This window comes from Phyllostomus discolor, chromosome 9 (assembly GCF_004126475.2).
Source record: "Phyllostomus discolor isolate MPI-MPIP mPhyDis1 chromosome 9, mPhyDis1.pri.v3, whole genome shotgun sequence".
Lineage (NCBI taxonomy): Eukaryota > Metazoa > Chordata > Mammalia > Chiroptera > Phyllostomidae > Phyllostomus > Phyllostomus discolor.
In genome coordinates this window covers 85082736-85105468 of record NC_040911.2, presented here as the reverse complement: position 1 = coordinate 85105468, position 22733 = coordinate 85082736, and the positions used below count along the sequence as shown (strand labels likewise).

The window sequence follows — 22733 nt, the reverse complement described above, 5'->3', positions numbered from 1 at the left end:
AAGAGACCTAAGTGGAAATAAAAAGGGCTTTCAGGCACAGCTGAAGCCAGGGGCTCAAATGGTGTCAGCAATCTGGCCACCATCATAGTGGTCAGGGGGATGAGGAATTCGTGGCCAGGGTGCAGGTTAGTCCAGCTACATGCACTGAACATGGGAAAGGGGCCATTTCTCAAAGGAATTCTGGCTTACCAGAAGAAGTTTATTGGGCAGGTGAAAGCAGCAGCCGACCACTGTGGATGGCGAGAGCTGCAGCTCTCAGTGAAGGCTGGGCCCTTGCCCAGCTCAGGCTTCTGAGGCTGAAGCATGTAATTCAGGGCCTGTATGGTCGTGGCAGGCTTCATGGGGGTTATGGGCCTGGGAGGGGACCTGAGCAGTGGGTGGGACCTAGGTAGATGGAGGTCACTTGGGGGGAGGGATCTGTGAGAACAGAGGTATGGAGGTGAGAGTGAGAAGATGTATTCCGGGGCCAGTGAGCCTGCCAGGCCCAGAGCGCTGGCAAAGGGGCGTGGAGGAAGGTGAGGCTGCAGCTACACCTTAGAGGACTTTGTATGCCAGGCCCCCTCTGCCCTAACTGGCTGGTCAGGGGGAAACAGTGGGCTCCTTGCTCAACAACCCCCCATGGCTCCCCATGACCCACCCAGTGAAGCCCAAAGCCTGGCAGGCATTCAGGACCCCAGAACACCCATTGTGCCCTTATAGGGCCCCTTCGCTCTTCCAGGTGGTCGTGCCTACCACACTCCAAACACCATTCCCTTTTCCATCTTCAAGTCTTCGCTTCAGCTCTTCCCCTGCCCTGAAACACTTTCCTTTGTAGGCATTTGCACCCATCCTCTGAGGCCAGCTAGAGGCCTCGGCTGCAGAAAACCTTCAGTGTAATGGGCTTCCTCTTGCTTTTGAACTCCCAGAGCTCTCTATTTAGTTTAGGTTTGTTTGTTTGTTTGTTTGTTTGTTTGACATGCCCGCTTAATCCCGCCAGCCCACTGGGGCAGGGTGGCAGTAAAGTGTGCCTGGGCTTTAGAGTGAGTCAGATCTGGGTTCAGGTCCTCCCTCGGCCGCTCACTAGCTGTGTGACCTTGGGCACATCATCTCTTTGATGACACTTAATGACCTATAAAATACGAATAAGACCTCACTGAGGCTCAAATGTGGTTATGTGTACAAATTTCCAGGCACACAGTAGGCCTGCCTGCAGCTCTCACTATTTCTGTGGTTGCTCAAATTATGAAGTATGTCCATCTCGCCCTCTGGGAGCTCAGGCCAAGAGGCAGGGAATGCACCTGGTTTTTTCCTAGTCTCCCAGTACCTGGCACATAGTAGGGTACTTGTAAGGGCTGACCTATCAGTCTTCCTGGGCCATGCGGACCCACTCTTCCCACCCCACCCCACCCCACCTGGGTGAGGCTGGGGGTAGGCCCCAATAATCTGCACCTCCTCCCCGAGGCTGACCCGGCAAGCTGCTAGGTGCCAGCATCCAGCATCAATAAATTACTGGCGAGTTCAGGTGACGGGACAGATCCAGTGTCAGCCTCCTGTGTGTCCTGCAGAAAGGCTCAGGCCCTGGGGATCCCCCTCCATAAGCCTCCCCAACCAAGGGCTCCATCAGAATAACAGAGCTGTCCTCATGGCACCTACTGTGTGCCAGGCCCCATCTGGGCACTTTGTACCACATTTGATTGACATCTCACAATAATTCTGCAAAGTCAGTACTAGCTCCATTTCACAGATGAGGAAACTGAGACCCAATGAAGGCAGCTGACTTGCAATAGCCAAACTTAATAACAGAATGTACAGCCTTTTTCCTTTTCAATTTGACATAAATCTTCCTGGATCTCAGTGCAATTTTACTCACTCACATACACACTTAAGCCATATCCTCAATAAATTCATTCATTGATTCAACCAAATATGTATTGAATACCTACTATGTGCCAGCTGTTCTGGATGTTGGAGATACTGTAGTCAACAGGATAGAACCCCTGCCCTTTCCGAACATACATCCCAGTGCATGAGATGAACAGAAACAAGGAACAGACCCCTAGTATAATGGGAGGTGGTGCTGAGTCTGGGAAGCTAAATAAAGCAGGGCAGGAGGCAGAGAGTCACTGGGGGACTACTTTTGAAAGGGCAGTCAAGGAGGGCTCCTCTGGGGAGGTGACATCTGAATGAAATCCTTAGTTTTGGGAAAGATCCTGGACTCGGGGGGTTCTCAAACTCTGCGAGGTGGACAGAATGCTTCCCCACTTGGCTATGGTTCTGCGGGCGCCGTGGCATGGGCCATTGCAGGTGCAGAGACAGCCTTCTCCCTCCCCTCGTCTAAGTCAGCGAGTCCCTGAGCTTCCCCAGGGGCGGGGCCAGGGCCATTTTGTTCACGGCTGCATTCCCAGTACCGGGCATGGCCTGCGACACTGTGTGCAGAGGACACATACACGGACATCGGAATGAATGGCAGACGGACATAGGTAATAGGAGCTAACATTTATCTAGTGCTCATTCTGACAACAGCCCAGCGAGCTAGGCAATATTATTATCCCCAGTTTACCAGCATCGGAACTGAGGCTGAGATAAGCCAAGGGGCTCAGGTAAGGGCACTCGATGGCAGTGCCTGTTGGGAAGAGCAGGCTAAAGGCTGATAGACTGATGGACTGGGAGGAGGCTGAGCCATGTGGTGGGAAATGCCATCGCCTTCGGTCTGAGACGCGCATTTTGAGAACCAGCTCATTCGTTTACTCATTCATTTAATAGGTTATTCAATAATTATTAAACCTCAGCCCCTGTGCTGGGTACTGGTAGGTACAAGCAACCAGGCAATCGTGATGTCGTGTAGTCAGAGCTGGGATGGGAAAGGCCAGGGGTCTGGGGAAGTTCCTGAGCCACACCGAAGGGTCAGGAAGCATTTCTGGGTGAAGCACGCCTGGAGCAGCAGGTTGGTGTGGCTGGGCAGACTGCAGGGGGAGATGCTTGGAAATGGCCGGTGGGGGTGGTGGCAATGGCTGCACAAGCCCAAGATGGAGGTGGCCCCAGTGTCTGGCAGTGAAAACCCCCCCTCTGCAAGGCTCTGAGGCCTCCTCCCGGCCTTTGGTGGACGGGCCACTGCGGGTGCCTGAGTCACTCTGCCCCACCCCAGGCCAGGTTGGGACGACCTCACCTCTGAGTTGCAGGCATTCCTGCTCCTCTGGGCCCAGAGTCAGAGTTCAGTGAAAAGCAGGTAATTTAGGCCAAACCAGACAAGACCAGATGCCTCGCTCTGCCTGTGGCCCTGAGCTGGTTCCCTCCTGTGGGACTCAATTTACCCTTCTGTAAAAGGCAGTTTCAGCTACACACTCTGCAGACCTGTCATCGCTTACCTCTGGTGACCCCACGCATCACTACCAGTTTGGGAAGTAGACGTAAGTGCTGGGGGTCAGGACTCCTTTGCTTCAACCCCAGCCTCTCTTGGACATCTGGACTAAAGGTTAAAAAATATATTTAGGGCTCCACCGACCTATGATTAATGGGGCGACCTACCATGCAAATCCTTTCGGCAGGTTTCTGCAGTGGGAAGAAGAAACAGTCGCCCCCTCAGGGTCACGGTTGCCCTCCTCACCTGCAAGCTGGCCTTGTGAGACGCCTACCTCCCACTCAGCATGCTCTGGGGTAGGACCTCCACTAAAGGACGCCGCTGACAGGAACGAGCCGGAGGTCCAGGGATCTGTTTCCATAGAAGTGGGGATGGCCTATGGCAGGCCGTTCTCACTCCTCTACTCGGCCCCCTCCACTGGAGCAAGAAGCTGCGATGCGGCTGCCGTAGAGTGAGGTGACACACAGGAGGAACAGCCGAGGCCTCTGACCTGCACGCCCCTTGACCACAGACACCTGGGCCACTGCAGCCACCCTCAACTTCTCATTTCCTCTCCACTCCTCTGTCTTGCCTCTATTTCGAACTCACCGGCTTCCCATCGCATCTAGAACGTAATTTCCAGTTTTTCCCACAGTTTCCTGCTTTCCTACCGCTCCTCACTCTCCTCACTCCGGCCACACTGGCCTTTCAGCTTCTGGAAAATACCCATCTCTTTCCCACCTCAGGGTCTTTGCACATGCTGTTCCCTCTACATGGAATGCTCGTCCCTCATAACACAGCAGAGCTGGCTCCTTTTCACTTAAGTCACTGCTCAAATCTTCCTCCTCAGAGGGGTCTTTCCTGATCCCCCTAAGAAAAGCAGTCCCTCTTGCCCACTGTGTGTTTCCACAGCTTCCCACTTCCCTCATGGCCCTTTCTCCAGGCTGTGGTCACTGACAGTCGGTTTGCTCCGGGGTCTTCTTCCCCACCCACCGGTGAGCTCCAGGAAAGTAAGGACCTTGGGACCCCATGCCTGTATCCCTGGCACTGGTGCATGATGGCTGCTCAAGAAATGTTGGCTGAATGAACGAAACATGAAAAGCACCAATGGTTTTCACCCTCCTGGAATACTTTATGAAAGAGAAAATGGCATTTACTGGGTAACTGTGATATGTAAGGCTCTCTCACATATTTCATATTGCTGAGTCTTTATATCCATGACACTCTGTCCACTATACAGAAGACGAAGTTGGGATTCAGTGACCTGCCTGAGGTCACCCAGCAAAGGGTGGCCTGATGGGTTCATTCAGCTGGGAGGCGGCCAATGGGCACAAAGGGCAAGAAGAATACCATGGCAAATGGGGGTCGGGACATAATCTCAAGTCTGTTTGCCTCTACCCAAAGCCTATGATTTTTCACTACACCACACCTCCTGCCACATGAGAACTTGGCCCAAGAATGACAACCAGGTTTTTAGATTCCGAAAGGCAGGGTAAGACCCAGATTGCATGGAAAGGTGGTCTGGCTTAATGGTTATTCGAGTGGGTCTTGGTATTGAACAGAGAGACCTGGGCTCAAATGGGGGCCCTGCCACCTCGCACCGGGGCACCGTTGCTGAAAGCGACCACTAGTATTGCTGGGCTAGAGCATCTTTGCTCTCGGGAAGGAAGTCAGCTGCGGGGGTGTCAAGGAGTACATTGGAAAAGTTAAGGCTTCCAAGTCCTGCAGGACCCCCTCCATCCCTGGAGGCGGGTGGTCTTCGGGTAGTGCCCTCTCCTCACTGAGCCCCAGTGGTCATTTTTGGAAAATGGGCATGCCAGCATGGAGTCAAAAAGAGCTCTTAGGAAGATAAAGAGGAAAAATGACTGTGGAGTTGTTGGTGTATATAAAGTAACATGGAAATGTAAATTTTCTAAAAATAAGTCTATGTGAAATGCAGAGAGAGGTTGGGGCTTGGACGACCTCTTGGGTTCTTTCAGCATTTTTTGGCACCTACTGTGTGCCAGGTGCTGTGCTAGGGCCTGGGGTACAAGGATGAGTCAGACATGGGCCTTAAGCCCCTGTCTACAGGGGAAAGGGAGCTGGGCACATACAGTGCTGGGATTCCTCCCAGCAGGATGGTAGGGGGAGACTTTTTGTGTGATGTGGTAGCAAGAGCCAAATGGACCTGAGCTGAAACCTTCCCCTCCTCCCTGCATGACCTTGAGTAGGCCAGGCCATCTCTCCAAGCCCCAGGCCTTTATCTGTGAAAATGGGCCGGTCCCCTTTGCCTCTCAGAGTTGCCAGGACACGACACACTGTAAGCACCACGGTGGGAGACCTTGGGATGGGCGAAGCCAATAGGTCTTAGACAGAAACTGGTCCTGCCCTGGACAAACTGGGCCTCAGGCTTGGGTGGTGACTTGCAGGACAGGCCCGTGGACATGTGGGCTAGGCCCCGGGGAACAGCAGGGCGAGAAACACAGCAGTTAAGAAAGGAGGGCAGAAATTCTGGGGAATTGGCTTGTGCCTTTATTTATGTTGGTAATTTCACTAAGGGGGAGGGGGCTGGCTCTACTCAAGCTAAGCCCTGGGGAGAGGAGGTGGATGGCAGGCCACCTGAGTTTACTCAGCACAAGATTCTAGGCCAAGGCGCACCGACAAAGGCAGGGTAGCTCAGGCTGAATTTATGGGTGTGTTGAGTGTGCGTGAAGCTTTGGTGGGGTTGGCCTGGGCGAGGCCATCCGCCAATGTTGACCACGTCCCCGGGGGCCTGGGGTTGTCCCAAAGCAGTGGGGCTGGCAGAAGCCAGGCTGGCCAAACTTTGGGGAATTTGGGGTGAGGCTGACGGGCCCCACGGACGGCAGTTAGGGGTTCCCTAGGGGAACACTGCTCTTCTGGCCCCGGGCTCGCACCAGAGGTCAGGCCAGTTGCCGCGAGGGAAGGGGCCCTGCCCTGTACCTCCAGTGCCGGGCTAAAATCGGGCGGGGCTGCCCCGGGAGGCAGGGACGCCAGTGGCCGGGCGGGGTCGGTGCCCTACTCCCTGTGAGACCGCCAGGTCGGGTCCGAGCGCGGCCTGGGAGGCTTGGGCCAGGCCCGGACAGAGGGAACTCAGTCCCGGGGCTGAGCACTGCGCGCCTGCGGCTCCTGCCCTCCCAGTGGCTGCGGGCGCGGCAGCCTCCGCGCCCCCAGGGGCCGGGCCGGGGCGGAGGCTGGGCCCCGCGGGCGGGCGCGGGAGGGTGGAGGGGACGGCGGCGAAGGCTGCGACGCTCTAACAGGTGGGATCCCGCGGCGTGGTGGAGGCGGGCGCGGGAGGAGGAGGAGGAGGAGGAAGAGCAGCGGCAGCGGGAGCCTGAGCAAGAGCAGGATGAGCCGCGCGAGCTGACAGCCTCCGCCGCCGCCCGCGCCCAGGCTCGGTCTCGCTCTCCGCGCCCGGGGCCGCTCCCCGCCTCCCGCCTCCCCCTGCCGCCCGCGGGGCGGCCCGCCCCCTCTGCACCTCCGGGCCCGGAGCTGCCTCCATCGCTCCTGCATCCCGGCCGGGGGGAGGAGGAGGCGGAGCAGGAGGCGAGCCGGAGCCGCCGCCGCCAACGCCGCCGCCGCCGCCCGAGCAGGACAGAGCGCGCCGCAGCCCCGTGCGTCCGGCCGCCGCCCGTGCCCATCAGGCAGCCGCGCCGGAGCCACACCGCGGGACAGCTCGGGCCGCGGCGCGCCCCGGCCCGGCCCAGCCCAGCCCAGCCCAGCCCAGTCCCGGCACCGGGCGGCCGGGTGGCCGGCCCGCCCCCGAGGGCGCCGGGCGCGGCGGGAGGATGCCGAAGCCGACGCTGCTGCTGCGCGGGGGCTGGGAGCGCGAGCGCAGTCCCGGGGACTCGGAGCTGGGCCGCCAGTTCCGGGACTGGTGCCTGCGCACCTACGGCGACTCGGCCAAAACCAAGACGGTGACACGCAGCAAATACCAGCGGATCACCGAGGTCCTGCAGGGCGGCGGCGGGACGGGCGCGGGCAGCGGCCCGGCGGCCGGCGAGAAAGGCAAGTTCCAGTTCTGGGTGCGCTCCAAGGGCTTCCGCCTGGGCAGCAGCCGGGAACCCAAGATGGGCCAAGTGGTGTATGTGCCGGTCAAGACGGGCTCGGTGAGTGCGAGCGCGGCGGCCACGGGCCGGTCCCGCCGCGGGGCTCGGGGCGGGCGGGGGCGGGGTGGGGGTGTGGATGTGTGTCCGAACCTGTGTCCCTGAGGTTGTCCGTGTGTCTGGCCCGCCCGAGGCGCACGCGTCCCTGCTCACCCGCCCGCCCTGGCCCGCCCAGACTGCGCTCCGGGTTCGGGGCGTCCCTGCCCCCCTCTGCGCCGCTGCCCGGGCCGTGGCCGTGCGGGGCGGGCTGTCCCGGGCTGCTCACCCCAGCATGTTCCGTCCTCCTGTCCCCTCCCCCCGCCAGCAGGCGGCTTCTCCGAAGCCCGTACCTCCCCCCCACCCCGCCCGCCCCAGGGCTGCCTGTCCCGGGCGCCTCGCGCTCCCGCCCCCGGGCCGGCTGGGCGGTGTGTGTGTGTGTGTGTGTGTGTGTGTGTGTGTGTGGAGGGTGGTGCCGCGGGCGGGGGGGCAGGGGCAGCCACGGGACGGGGAGTCCACTCGCCTCCCCAGTGCCCGGGGAGGGGGCCCGCCTGGGCACTGTCGCCCCGACCCCACCCGGGGCTGGCCCGGGGAGGGGCAGCCCGAGCCGCAGCCTGGCGCAGGAGCAGCCTCCCGCGGGTGGGTGGGGCGCCCCCTCCGCCCCCGGGGCCCCTGGCTCCCCCTCCCTGGGACGGGGGCGGCCTGACCTATCCATCCTTTCCCCTCCCCCGTCCCCGGGGCCAGCCGGGTCCGGGCGGGGTGGCGTAGGGGAGGGGGCGGGGAACCGCAGCAGCCGGGAGGGAGGAGGCGGGCTGCCGGGCGGGGGCGTCCCCTCCGGCCCGGGGCGCCCTGGAGAGGGCGTGCGGCGCGGGCCCCGCGGCTCCCCCGCCGGGACCTCATTGTTCTGCAGCGGGTGGGGGCTGGGGGGGTCAGCTGCTCCCGGGGCGCTGCTGAGCTTTGAACTTTCCGTCGCGGAGACCCTCCACGAGTGCGTTCAGCCCCGGGCCCGCTCGGGCCGGGCCGGCCTTCCTCCCTGCCCCCCTCACTCCCTCCCTGGCCTCGCCCGGCCGGAGCGAGCGAGCGGGGCCGCCCCGCGCCGGCCTCCCTCCCTCGCTCGCTCTCCCGCTCCCCCCTCTGTGCTCCTCCCCCGTCCGGCCCGCCCGCCCCGCGCTCAGCCCGGTCCCCGGCCAGAGCGGGCTCTTCACACACAATTGATTCGGTCGTTACGAAAAGTGCACTTGTCCCCTCCCCCTCCTCCTCCCCCTCCGGCGGCCGCCCGGGCCCGGCCCGCGGGGTGAGGGGGCCGCGAGGGAGGGAGGCGGGAGCCAGGGAGCGGATCCGGAGGCGCCTCCCCCCTCGCCCAGGGGACGGGGCTGCAGGCCGCGGGGAGTGGGGCGCCGCGAGCGCGGAGGGCGGGCGGCCCATCTGCGAGGAGCGCTGATAACCGCGCGGCTGCCGCTGCGGCCGCCAGCAGCCCAGCTGCGCCGCTGCCGCCTCGGGCCGGACCCAGAGCAGAGGGCCGGGCCGGGGGCGCGCCGGGGCCCGATTCCTGAAGGGGAAGGCTGGGGCAGAGTCCCACCCGGCGAGAGTCAGGGACCACCCCTACCCCAACCTAAATCAGTGCTCTCCCCCAGACCCAGGGAGTCTGGGTCACAGCCCCCTCCCCCGGTCGAGTCAGGGACCCCTCCCCCAGCCTAAATCAGTGCCCACTTTCCCACGCGGGGAATATGGGTCATTGCCTCTCCCCAGCCTAGGTCAGCCCCTCCTACCCTGCCAGTTCCTATCCCTCTCGTTTCTCCCCTGTCTTGGGCTAGTGTCCCTAGCCTAAGTGTGGGTTTTGGAGGTCAGTGACCCACCAGATGGTTGGCTGGGTCTGTGCCCCTACCTCGGGTCATTGCCCTGAGCCATCTAGGCTTCCCAGATCAGTTAGGGCTGCCCCCCCACCCCCATCCACTGCATCAGGGTTATCCCTCCCTAAGGAGCTGGGAGCCTTGGCCCAATCTCCTTAGTCTGAGGCAGAAGCCCTCACTGCACCGACTCCTGGAGTTGGGGGGCAATGACCCTCGGACTTGGCAGCTGGCTCCCGGGTTCACTGTGCAGGTCTAACTCCCCTCTAGGGAGTGGTAGGGCAGTGTGTGATAGGGCAGTCCCCCTAACCCCTCAGCCACGCAGCTGTCAAGGTGGAGCAAGCACACACACCAGGTCCAGGCCACATGCAGAAATTGGGTGCTGGGTCTGGGCCCCAGTGGGCCAGCCCAGCCAGTCTCTTCACAACCTTCATGACGCCCACACTGACCCGCCCTGGCAGGAGGAGCCCCATAAGCCTCCACTGTGGCTCCCAGACCAATAATAAGCCTTCCCCAAGGGACCACCTGCCTGGGAGGAAGAGAAAGGGGACCCAGGCCTCCCTGCCCAGGCTTCCAGAAGGATGACAAACACAACAGACATGCCCTCCTGTGACAACCCGCCCCTCAAGCTCCCCATGCCGGCCTGCCTAGCTTGCTGGTCCCCAGAGAGCCTGTTAGTTACCTGCCACTTGCCCAGCCAACCGGAGCCAGCCGGCAGGAGATGCCCCTAGTCTTGCCACCCCCATCTTCAAGCACCTTCCTGGGGCTCAGTTATTATTTTTACATTTCCATTTTCCTTTTCACTGATCTAAGAGGAATGAATCCTGCTGGGAATTCAGGGGCAGCCATTGCCTCTTCCTGAGAGGGCCTGAATGGGACCTTCTTTGAAAGGTGCCGAGGACGTCCCCCACCTTCACTGGCCTGCACACGTACACACACACACACACACACACACACACACTTAAAGTTATTGTTGCCTCTGGTGGCAGTTGGGAAAGATCCTGTAGTTTTGTCCTGGGTGGGTTTTATGAAGGTCATTGGGCCATAAACCTTTGTCCAAGGCATTTGTTTAGCACCCACAGGCCTGTTGAGGGGCACTGGGGCATTGGGATGGGTTGGACTCTGTGCCTGCTCCCGGGGCACACAGCTGGCGGGGGAGGTGGGCACAACTGAGGGGGCGATCAAGAAGCCAGGCAGAGCAGTTCCAGGAAAGAGGAGGTGTGGGAGTTTGGTCATCCAGCGGTTGAACAAGGATGCCCTGCACGGGCTCAAGTCTCAAGGGTAGCTGTGGTGTGTGTCTCTCGTCCATGTTGCTGCCCCTCCCTGGGCCCCCTCTCCTCCTCCCACAGCCATATGTGGTGCTGTGGTCGGGGCGCTTCCCTGAGTCCCGGCCAGCAGCGGGTCGATGATCTGACACCACTTGTCCTGTCCCATCTGGCCCTGAGCTTTTCTGGGTGTGTGTGACAAAGGCTTAATCTGTCCGGACCGGCCGAGGGCTGAGAGGAGGGCAAGGGGAATTACACTCTGCCTGGGCCTCCTGCAGCTGGGGCCCTGGTGGGGGGCGGGGCAGGGCGGGGGTCGAGCAGAAGCCTGGGCGTGGGGGGGTGGGTGGAGAGGCAAGTTGGTCTTCAGTTTGCAGGTTGTCACAGGAAATAGAAGTGGAGGCGGAGGGCTGAGGGGAGGAGGGCGGAGTCCTCCACGCTGGGCACAGGGTGCTCATGGGGATAAGATCTTTTTATGACAAGAGCCAGCCGGGCCTCCTGGCTGGGCAGAGCCTGGGTAGGATTTATTATTTCTTGTGTTTGGACTGCTCCGGCCTCCGTGGCCTGCCAAGCCGGGGAAGCGAACCCCTCGGGGGTGAGACCCTCTGATTCTCTTCCAGTGTCAGCCACAAAGTGAACCAGCCGCTTTCCTTTCCCTCTGGTCTCTCAGTGGGACGGTCTCTGGGGCCTGCAAGGGCCACGGGTTGTGTCTGTGGTGGGACCCTGGGCCATCTGTCAACACCCTGGCCCAGAGGGGCCCGGGGCAGTCCTGGAGAAAGATGTTCTCAGCTCAGCTCCACCATCTACCGGATGGGAAAACTGAGGCCCACAGGAGAGGAAGTTTCTGTGGACTGGGCGCCAGGACTGGGATGCAGACCTCTCTGCTCCACTGTGGCTTCTCTGTGGCCTGTCACATGCTGGGGACCCCCGCCCCGCCCCGCCCCTCCCATTAGGGCTTCATTCCCTGAGGGGAAACTCCAGATTGCCAAACTCCACTCTCAACCCCCGGCTCTAGCGAGCTGGACCCCAGGTGCTCTGCTGGCCAAATTGACTAATGGTGGTCTTTTCCCAGTTTGCAGACAGCGTTCATTTAGTGGAGAGCATTTTCACAGTCTTCAGTCGTTGTCCCCAGAGCTTTTGTGTAAACCTTTGGCACCTGCGGCCGCTGGCCTGGGCGGGAAATGGCCTCTGACTTAGCTCAGTGTAATATATGCTGTGACCTTCGGTTGAATACTTCAGTATTTCCTGCTTTTCTTCAAATTATCACCGCAGTGGCCCTTTCTGGGTTACTGCTCTGTGCCCGTCGCTGTGCTGAGACGCTGAGACGCGGTGACCTATCGTGTTCTCACAGCAGCCCGGGTCGGTGCCGTTATTACTGCCATCCCTCAGATGAGTAAACTGAGGCCCAGGGAGGCTCGGAACGCCACCAAGGTCGCTGCCGATAGGGACAAGCCCTGAGCTTGGGTGCCACCCACACACGCGTCCATTCTGACCCTGTCTGAGGTGTCACGCATCCTGACCCAGTTTGAAAGCCCAGGTCCTTCACGACAAGCTTTTGGTCCATTACGTCTTAGTCTGCAGTAGTCTGGGAGACTCCCTGTGGTCAACACGTCTGTAGTCGTAGGCTGGCGCTTGAGGCAGGATTGGCTCTGTGAGGTGTCTGAGGGCTTTCCTGGGGTTCGCTAGGATGGGTATGGGGTAGGAAGAAGGGAGGGGGCCTCTGCTGTCTGGGGTCCTGGGGGACTTTGGGGTGAAGGTTGCCAGTGGCGCCTGGCACGGGCCCCATTTGGATTTCTCACGGCAGACGTGGGCTATTTTGTTAATTAAGCCTCGGTAATGCTGGTGAATATGGTCTTGGGGACTCTGGGGGACTGTATTTTAGAGCTTGGGTGATGCTGGAGGATCAGGTTCTGCCTCCCTGGGACCTCCCCTCAGGGTCCTGGGTCAGCACCTCCCGGGGAGTGGAGACAGCGTGCTCCCTTCTCCTTGGGGTCAGACCTGGCATGAACAGCCCCTGCCTCACGGCCCTCTGCAGGCAGCCTTCCCGCCCCTGACTGTCTGAGAGTCGGGAAGCCCATCTGGTATCTTAAAAATGCTTCAGGGAAGACTGGCGCTTAGGAAGCCGATGGCCTGGGCTGCCCAGGGACAACACAACCTGCTCGGGCAAACCCGTGTTTCTCCAAGCCAGCTCTTACCTTGGGGATGGTGGGGGTGAGTACTGCACACGTGTGCGTGAACTCGTGGTAGAGCATGTGTGTGCACGTGGGCGCTGTGTGCATGTGCGGGCAGAAGTGTGACTGCGTGGGCGTGAGTGTGCATGTGCCGGTCCATGTGCAGGGTGGGCTGCTATGTGCCGGGGCAGTGTACGTGTGTGTGTGTGTGTGTGTGTGTGTGTGTACAGGTGGAGGGGAGCCTGAGTGCTTGTGAGTGTGTGCGATTGTGAGCACCTGCATTGGCAGACGTGCAAGCACCTGGGGTGTGGGCTTCAGCAGACCACGGGTGTGCCCGTGTGTGCATGCACACATGTTCAGGATCCTATTGAAAAAACCCCATCGGTCTGGCAGTGCTGCATGGACAGGGGTGTCCCTTGTCATAACCAGGCCAGCCTGAACTGCTGCCCTGGCCTCCCCTGCCCCCAGGGTCTCAGCAGCTGCTGCAGCCAAGTGTGAGGGAGGGAGTGGAGAGAAGAGGTAGCACCATGTCCCTGTCCCCATGACAGTGGCCAAGGCACCCCCCCTGTATCTAGCCTTCGTCCTCTTCCTCCCCTATGCCCTGCCCTATAGGGCAGCAGGGCAAAGCTTGTGATCTTTGCCATGGTGGCACTTAGGAAGCCCAAAGCCAGGCACCATGGGGGCTGGGGTGGGTCCAGGACCTGTGGGATCCCAACTCAGCTGCTTCCTTACACAGGACACAGGCAGGAAGCCCGCTCGACCTCTCCAAGGCTCAGTTTTCTCACCTGGAAAGTGGGCTCCGAAGCCCCACTTCAGGAGGCTTGGCAAACTGGAAGAGGCTCTCGCCTCATTTGCAGAGGTCACTCTGATGACTTGTGTCAGGGCAGGCCTGGCCTCTGGACCCCAAAGCAGGAGAGCGGGCAGAAGGAAGCTGGGTGAGGGTCCACCGGGACAGGCGGCTTATTAGAACAAGGACTCCAGAGTCAGCTTTCTGCCCCGGCCCAGTTTGACCTAGAAGGGAGGTCAAGGGCTTGGGGTTTCAAGCTGCAGGTCTCTGATTTCAAATCCCAGCTCTGCCCTTTTACCAATTTAACCTTAGTTTTTTCATCTGTAAAATGGAGCTGGTAACCCTATCGCCTTCGTAGGACAGGTGTGAGGGGCCGGCGTGAAGACAAGCGCATTCACGCACATAGAGCCTGAAGCAAGCACATTCACGCACGTAGAGCCTGAAGCCTGTGGATAGCAAGTCCTAGGGAATGTCAGTTGCTGTGTGGTCTCACCGAGCCTCACTTTTCTCATCTGGAAGATGGGGATGGTGATTAAAGATCCCATGGGTATTGAATGGGACAGCAGAAATGAAGCACCCAGCAAAGGTCCTGGCACGTAGTAGGTGGGCAGCAACTATGCGTTCACTGGAGATTGTCTTAGTCATCTCTCTGTCTGCCGCCCCGTTGGGAGCCCGCGTGGTGGTGTTCCGAGTTGCTCAGAATGCCAGGGAAGGCTCGGTGGAGAACATAGGTTTGGTGTAAGCCCCCAGAGCTGTGGACATGAACGCTTGGGGTCTCTCTGCCCTTGCTGGCTCCTGCCCTGCTGTGAGCCTCAGTTTCCCTAGTTATTGTGCAGTGAAGTCTCCTATGGTCCCTCCTGCCTCTGAATCCCCTCCTGGTGCTGGAGGTGCCGGGCCCCAGAGGTCAGGGTGCTACAGGGAAGAGGGTGGGGGCTTTACCAAGGTCTGTGGTCACCCACTAGGTAGAAAGGTGGAAGGATGAACCTCCCGGAGGCTTCTCACACACACCCCCATTCCCACCCCTGCCCCAGTCCCTGCCCGGAAGCCTGAGTTCTGGACCCTGGGGTCTTGCAGGGGGCACAATGAGGCTGGGGCAAGGATTACTTCCCTTGGCAGGGGTCTGAGCACATCTCCTGTGTTTTCAAGCCCCTGCCAGGTGCCAGACACTTCATTTCATTTACTCTCCCCTGGATTCTGTGAGGTGGATGAGAGCTTGGCAGGGCGCGGGGTCCGTGGCTGTCTGATCCTCTGTGCCCTGGGACGCAGGGGCAGGGGTCCACAGGTGCTGTAGCCTGCCACCCCACCCAGGCTCATGACGCCCCCTCATCTGAGGGCACTCCACAAAGGCTTCTCAGAGCTCAAAGCAGTCCTCCCACTGGCCCAGACCCAGCCTGGTGGAAGACAGATGCCACCCCTCCCCCTTGCCCCTTCCCTTCTCATCTCAACTGCAGCCTGGGCAGGCTGCCCGGGGTAGGGGAGAGAGGGGAGTTGGGAGGCTGGGCCTGTCCTCTCCCCACAAGGTCATCGACCCCCTCAGCATCCAGTCCTCTCGGCCGCCCTGGGACGCGGGGCCTCTCGGCTGCAGGTGGAGAAACTAAGGTCGAAAGTGGAGAGACTCACTCGGGGTCCCACAGAGCACCAGTGCTGGTGCTCACCCGTCTGACTGCCCCGCCCCGTGGGTCCTTCATGCATTCACCTGCCCACTCGCTGGCGTCTCCCGCTGTCCTTCCCATCGCAGCAGCAGCTCCATGCTTCTTCCTCTCAGGCCACACCTGGAGTCGTTTTGTACTTTCTTTCTCTTACCGACTGCCCTACCTCATCCAACCGTTTTCAAATTTGTTGATTCTACCTTCTAAGTACATCTCCAAGTTCACCTTCTCACCACTGCCACTGCCACCGGCCCTGTCCAAGCCTGGAGATGCACCCACCGCCCCACGAGGCTCCCTGTGTCCGCTCCCGCCCCCTGCAGTCCCCTCTGTAATCCAGAGGGAACTTTGCAAAAAGCAAATCAGATTTCTTCCCTCCTTCCCTCGGCTCAGAACGCCACAAGGCTCCTGTCTCACCCAAAGCAAGAGCCAAAGTCTTTCCTAGAGCCGACACGGCCCTGCACAGTCTGGCCCAGGCTGCCTGCGGCCTTCACCTCCTTCCTCCCTCCCCTTGCTCGTTCGGGCTTGGCCACACTGGCCTCCTTGTGGTCCCGCAGCCCGCCAGACACGGTGCTGCCCCAGGGCCCTCGCACTGGCTGTGCTCCCAGACAGGAGCACTCTTCCCCCAGATCTCTGCCTGGCTGCTTCCCGCTCATCTCTCGGGTCTTTGCTGCAATGTTACCTCTTCCCCGATCACCCAGCCAAGACCACCTTAGGTTGCTTGGACCTTCTCCCTCCACCCCTTTTGACTTAATTTTTCTCCTTGGCTTTTATCAACCCCTGACTTCAGATAGATAGATAGATAGATAGATGATAGATAGATAGATATGGATAGAGATATACAGGTATAAATATGTTTACTAGTGTATGGGTTTAGTGCAATATATGTCTCTCCATAAGGCTATGAGCTCTACCGGGCAGACCTGTCTGTTTCATTCACTGCTGTAGCCCCGAGGCCCAGAACAGCCCTGCCCCTAGGGGGCTCCCTAGGGAGCTCCCCTAGGGGGCAGGTGGGAGGAAGCATCCCTGACAGCGGCTATCTTCAAGCTGGAGTCTGAGAACCACTCACCCAGGTCTGCACTGAGAGCCTCAGGCGCCCCTGGGGGCCCAGACTCATCCTCCTGCTCCAGGTTGTCCAGGGCGCTGTCAGGGAAGTGACATCTGAGCTGGACCTTGAGGGCCAAAACGAATTTTTCAGCAAGAGCAGAGCAGGGACGCTCATCCCCGTGGAGTGGAGATAGGGACAGGGGCCGGGAGGCGGGACAGGTTCCAGTGTGTGCGATGGGGACCCAGCCGCCTTCGCCGGAGAGGCCTGTCCTGCGGAACGCGTTAAACGGGGCTGGGGTGGGGAACTGGTCAGATCAGCTTGAGAGCGGCTCTGGGGTAGAGAAGGGATGAGCTGGTGAAATTGGTTGAGGCCAGATGGAGGAGAAGGATCTGGAAAGCCACTCAGAGGAGCTCGTGTGTCATCTCAAGGAGAGCAAGGAGCTCACAGGGGGGCTTTAAGCAGAGGGGAGGTGAGGTCAGGTATGGATTTTAGAAGGAATCTTCGAAATGCTGTGGCGAGAGGGAGATGCGTTCCGGAGACGGAGAAACGGGAGGCTGAGAAACAGGTGCAGAGAGAGAAGGCTGGGCGCAGAAGCTGGTGGCAGAGCTGGGACCCAAATGCAGGGCCGTGGTTGGCCATGCCACCCTCTGGCCTTCCTGACGGGGGTTCCGCCTGGCAGAGCCCCTGCCGCCTGGGCAGGCCCCTCTCCACATGCCCTCGGAAATAACAAGCCCCCTGTCGAAGCGCTTCACACCACTCTCTGGCCTGGGACAAAGAGGAGGGGCTGTTTCCTCATGGGACGAGAGGTTGAGTGGCCGGGACTGGTGACCTGGGAGGTGGGGGGCTAGGGAGGCTCAAGGGTCACGGTTGACCCATTTTTGGGTGGAAAGAGGGGTGTTTATGACACCAGAAATGCAGACAGATGCACAAGTTTGGGCTGAAGGCACAGGGGCAGGGTCCAGTGGGCAAACTCCAAGTGCCGTCCTGCAGGCCAGTAGTATGCGGCGGGGGCAAGCCTGGAGGGGACCTGGTGACTCAGGCCTCAGTGGGGCAGCTCCGAGTCATCATGTTCCAGGGCCCCCATCCCGGCCCCGAGCCTCTCCCGCCCCGGCTGGGACCCGGTGCAGGCTCCTGGGAGGCCTGTGCTCAGGAGGATGACTCATCGTTTTCTCAGCACCCCTGGGCCGAGAAAATGTTCAAGGAGACGCCAGGCCCTTCCTTTGGCAGACCAGGCTGACTGGATGCTGGTGGGTTCAGAAAAAAGGCACCCAGGCCTCGAGCCTTGTCTGAGAGCGTCTCAAGAGTGTCTCCAAGAGCCCCCAGCTTCCACAGTCTTGCATCCTCCCCAGTCACCCCAGAAGGTCAGTATGACCCCATTTTACAGGTTAGCAAACCAAGGCACAACCTCCGCAAGGAATCCAGTTAAGGAACCACTTGGTGCTTTAGTTTCTTCATCTGAAAAATGGGTCTGATGATCGTCCCACCCCTACAGGGTTGCTGGGAAGACCACAGGAGAGGACCATGTGAAATGCTCCAAGAGTGGGGTTGTCATTTTTGTGGGGATGCGCAGCAGAGTCTGCCGGGGCAACAGAGGCTCCGCCAGGTGGAGCAACCGCAGGGAGGGGAGGTGGGAGCAGGACGTGAGCAACCACAGACCCACGATGGAATCGCAGCTCTGCCCCCAGCTTCCTGGGTCCGGGTAAATGGCTTGCCTGCCCGGATCCCCTGGCCCCCTCTGTGTAAGTGGGGCATAATCCACGCCCTGTGGGGTGGTTGGGAAGATGGCATAAAACCAAGCTGGCCAGGCAGGCCACAGGGTAGGAGCTGTTGCTCCATATTGGGGTCCCTTGGAGGACCCCCTCCCCACTTGTTAGGAGCCCCTGCGTGGGTTGATAGGGAAGCCTGGGCCAAGGTGGGGAGAGGCGGGGAGGCAGTTCAGAGAGTTCAGGCTGGGAAGCTCTGTGGGAATGGGGCCTCCCTGGGAGATCTGAGGCTGCGACTGGAGCAGGCCAAGGGGCAGAGGGTTTTACGTTGACTGTGAGGCTGCTGTAGGCCAGCAGAGCGGTGGGCAGTGTGGAGGCGGAGGCTGGGTCTAGGCTCTGCCATTTGCTGATGCGCAGCCTTGGGCGAGTCTCTTCTTCACGCCGAGCCTGCGCCCTCACCTGCAGAATGGGGGCTGTGACAGCTGTGGCCACACTCACGTCCCCTTCCGTCTGTGTTCTCTCTCCGCACACTGCTATAACCTGTGGTGTAGGAGCACCTGTGCTGGGGTGTGGACACACAGGCAAGCTCTCAATAAAAGGAAGCTGTAATTAGGATTGATTAGGAGTGCGATGAAGTCAATAACTCTAGAATCTATCACAAGGCCATATGGGGCAATGCTGCTGAGCTGGGCAGTGGAGCCCAGACCGGTCCCGGGTTTGAACGGAGCTCCACGACTCCCCGGCTGGATGACCTTGAAACGAGTAGCTATTCCTTCTGGGGCCTCAGTTTCTTCCTGTACAAAATAGGCTCAGTGTGAGTATTTCCCATCACTCAGGCTTGCCGTGTGGATGTGAAGAGAGAGACTCCGTGTGAGTTGCTTAACACAGCAAACAGAAGTGTTCTCTGCTTGTGCCTGTGCTGTGACCAGTGGCATGGGACCCAGGGGTGCAGAGCCTGGGCAGGACCAGGGGACACTGGAGCAGAGAACTGCAGAAGGGGCGGTGGCCAGAGGTAGAAGAGAGTGAAGGAGGGGTATGTGTACTGGAGGGGAAGGCTTCCAGGATGAGGGGTGGTCAGCTGGATCTGTGCCCGAGGATGGATGGACCAACCCCCCCGCCCCGCCCCAGCCAGATCTGGATGAGAGAAGGCCTTGATGGAAGCCAGAGGGCAGGGGGAAGGCGCTGAGCCAAAGCAGGTAGGAAGGAGAGGCCAGAAGCCCTGCTGGTCCGATCAGAAGCTGGCTGTCAGGGAAGGAGGGCCAGGTCCCGGCTGCCCATTATGGGACCACGAGTGGGCATTCTTCCTGGGGAGAGAGCCCTGGGTTCAAATCCCACCTCACCAGTCATCTGTGCAGCACCATGGACACATCTCAGCCTCTCCAAGCCTCCGTTTCCACATCCATAAAATGGGGATAATGACATCAGCTGCATTTTAGGGTGGTTGTGGGGATACTCTGAGAGGCATGAAGTACGCAGTCAGCGCCTGCTACCCAGTAAAGACAATCACAGTCCTGACACAGCTCGTATTTGTTGCGTGCTTGCGAAGTGCCAGGCGCCCTGCTGGATACTTATGCCCATGACCCCATGTGAGTGTTCAAACAAGGTTATCATTATGATCCTCCTCTTGCTGCTGAGGGTGTTGGGCTCAGAGAGGTTAAGTAACATGCCCAAGGTCACACAGTTGGTAAGAACCAGCATGGGGACTTGAGCCCATGCCCCAGAGAAGTGTGTCCTTGGCTCCCTAAGTCTCCCAGCCTGTTGACAAGGCTCAGATCCGGGGGGCCCCTCTTGTATTCCATGGGCTTGGACTAGGGCCCTCCCCAAGTTGGGGAGGCAGGCGTGGGTCTGTCTGGCAGCCTGTGCTGACGCCAGGATGTGTTGCTTAGGCACAGAGTCTACTGGTGGGGCTGACCCTCGGGGGTCGCCGAGGGATTCTGTGATTAAGGGAGGGTCAGGGAGTGGTGTAGAGCCCCGTAGCCAGCCAGCCAGCCAGCCAGCGTGCCCCACTTCAGCTGAGACAGGGGAAGGGGGGGCGTTTGTGCCCACCTGCGTGAGACAAGGCTCAGCCTTTCATCTAGGCCACAGCCAGCTGCCAGGAGTCCCAAAAAGAGATGCGTGGTCAGTGCCTGCTCTGCGTGGCACTGGTGGGGACCGGGGCAGGGAGCAGGTGCCACAGAAGCGGGGGAGGAACTAGGGAGGGCACTTATGAAGAGGGCAGCCATGGAATGAGAGAGAGGGGATGGGGCCCCGAAGACGGGGCAAGAGGCACTGCGGACAGAGGAGCCCGAAGGAACACAGAGAGATTTGTTTTCAAGGGAACACACACATGACTTAAAGCCACAACAACCACAGAATAGAGGTCCCAAGGGGGCGAGAAGTGCCCAGACCACCCATCCCCCCACCTGGTTCCCCTGCCAGAGGGGTTCAGTCCTTCACGTGTCAGTCCCTCCCTGAAGTGCACGGCCCTGGAGCTGGGCTGCCTGGGTCTGAATCCTGAGTCCTCCACGTACTTGCTGTGTGACTCACTCAACTTACTCAGCCTCTCTGTGCCTCAGTTTCTGCGTTTAGAAAGTTGGGTAATGGTGGGACCTGCCTCTCTGGATTGTTGTGAGAGTCAGGGCTTCGGAAGCCTGGCAGAGGGTGGGGCCCCCGGTTAGGGGCTCTGGGAGCCCCGGCCCGTTACTGTTGTCGCTGCCGCTGCTATTATTACTGGGACTGCTGGTGTGCGCATGCCCAGTTCCCCTTGCAGCCCCCAAAGCTCAGCTTTTTTGGCTTCTGCTCTTTTAGGCAGAGGTGAGAGGTCAGCCCATAGGTCAGCCCAGTGACCCCAGGTCTTGAGGCAGTTCTTTGGTGTGGAGGGGTTTTCTGTCCTCGGCTGAGCCCCAGGAATCAGCCGCTGCCTCGTCCAGGGCTCATGATGTGGGGACTCGATCTGCTGCCCCTGCACGGGGTTTTGGGACACAGGTGAGAGCCGGAGCCCGGAGCCTGGCTCATGGCAAGGCTCTGTGATCTGCATCGGCTGCAGTTATTTTAAGGAACTCAGACACACGTGGGAAATCACCAGCAATCACTGAAAGGCTGCGCCCATCCCTTCACTCACCGGCCTGTTCAGTGCGCTTTTGCTGGCGCCTGCTGTGCATCAGGCCCTGCACATTCACTTCACAAAGATTTACTGAGCACCTGCTCTGTGGCAGGAGGGGTGACTAGGACAGGCTTGGTCTCTGCCCCCCCCAGAGCTGGGAGGCCCAGGCACCCCCACTGGTGGACGGTCGGGGTACACTAGGACCTGGTGTGCCATCTAGCTGGTTGGCTCCAGGAGCCTGGCTCCTCTCCAGTGGCGCCAGGCTTGCTGAGCTCAGGGGGCCGGCTCTGCCTGGTGTCCCCCAGCTAGCTCTGCTACCCCCAGGTTCAACTTCTCTGAGTCGCCCTTCCCCAGGGAAGCAGAACTCTGGGGGCGCGGGGAGTGCAGGGCCCTTTCCACCACTTGCCGCCCACCCAGTGCTTGCCACCTCCTCCCCAGCAGCAACACTCCCTGTCCTTCCTCCCATTTCCTCCCTGTTTCACACCACTGCCAGAGTGTTGTGTTAGAAGGTAAACCTGACCGTACTCCTTCTCTGCCCAAAACGTTCTAGTGGGACCCCATTACCCCCTGAGAAAAAGCCACCAAGGCCCCTGAGGCCCAGCTCTGGCCTCTGTCTCCACCTTCTGGGCTCCTGCTCACTGTCCTTTGGCCTCACTGGCCTCTAGGCTGTTCCTCAAGCCCTCGCTAGGCCCTGGTGAAATGTCACCTCCTCTGTGAGGCCTTCCCTGACTGCCATTTCCAAATGCCCATCATTCCCCAGCCCTTTACTCTAACTTCAGAACCCCATCCGCCTCTGATACATTGTGATCTTGTGTGTGTTCCTCTGGGGCTCCACGGGGACAGGGATATTTGCCATCTTGCTAACAGCTGTGTCTCCAGCACCTGGTGCAGAGTAGGCACTCAGTAACTATTCAACGAACACCTTAAGCCTTTTCATTCTCTTCTTTGTGCCTCAGTTTCCTCCTCTGAAAAATGGCAGATGAGGGCTGTTATGGGGCCGACACGAGGGCTGGCGTGCTGGCCGGGGTCCATCGAGGGCTGTCTGACCTGTCCACCAAGCAGGCCCTTCCAGTCTAGGGGCTGAGAGAGCCAGAGGAGGCTGGCAGGTCAGCAGGCGGTTACGAAGGCCGGGTCAAGCCCCCGGCAGAAGCGTTTGGACTCCTTCCTGGCCAGGTGGGAAGCTCAGGCAGGGCAGGGACGCAGCCTTGGAAAGAAGGGAAGAAAAACTGGCTCGAAGGGAGCCCTGGGGCTAGGAAGGTATGACTAGGTGGTCCCTTAACGGGGCCCCAGGAAGCCAGACCTCGGGCAGTGGGAGCAGCGGGAGCCGAACAGGGGAACACAGCGAGGGAGGTGTTTGGAAGCTGAGTCTGGTCCGTTGTGTACAGGGCAGAGACTGGAGTCTGAGGCTCAGGGAGGCTCTGAGTTCCCGGGCACAGCAGCTGAAGTGCGAGCAGAAGCTAGAGAAATGAGCTGGGGAGGGCAGGGGGTCTGCAGGCCTGGATGGAATAGTCTCCTTCTCCTCCGTCAGCAGCTTTGTTCTCTGTAAAAGCCTCGTCATCATTCATTCACTCATTCATTCATTCAACAACTTGGCGAGAGCCTCCTGGGGTGTGGTGGTGAGCCCCACAGTTGTGGGCCGTGGGGAGTGCAGGTCCTTTTCTGTCACGTGGGGCAGAGCTCAGGCTGCATTGTGAGGGACAGATGCTACGGGACGTGGCAGTTGGTGGTGGTGGCAGTGATGGCAGTGATGGTAGTGCTGGTGCTGATGATGGTGATTGTGGCGGGGATGATG

At 59.9% G+C, this 22733-nt stretch overlaps 1 protein-coding gene across 1 annotated transcript in view; it reads left to right on the top strand.

The window, feature by feature from the left end:
* Positions 1-6626: 6626 nt before the first annotated feature.
* The window catches only part of NOL4L (nucleolar protein 4 like), a 124190-nt gene continuing 108083 nt past the window's right edge, over positions 6627-22733 (top strand). The window contains exon 1 of the mRNA XM_028523843.2: positions 6627-7422. Within this exon, the coding sequence (XP_028379644.1) occupies positions 7102-7422 (321 nt within the window). The 5' untranslated portion in view covers positions 6627-7101. The remainder of the gene's footprint in view (positions 7423-22733) is intronic.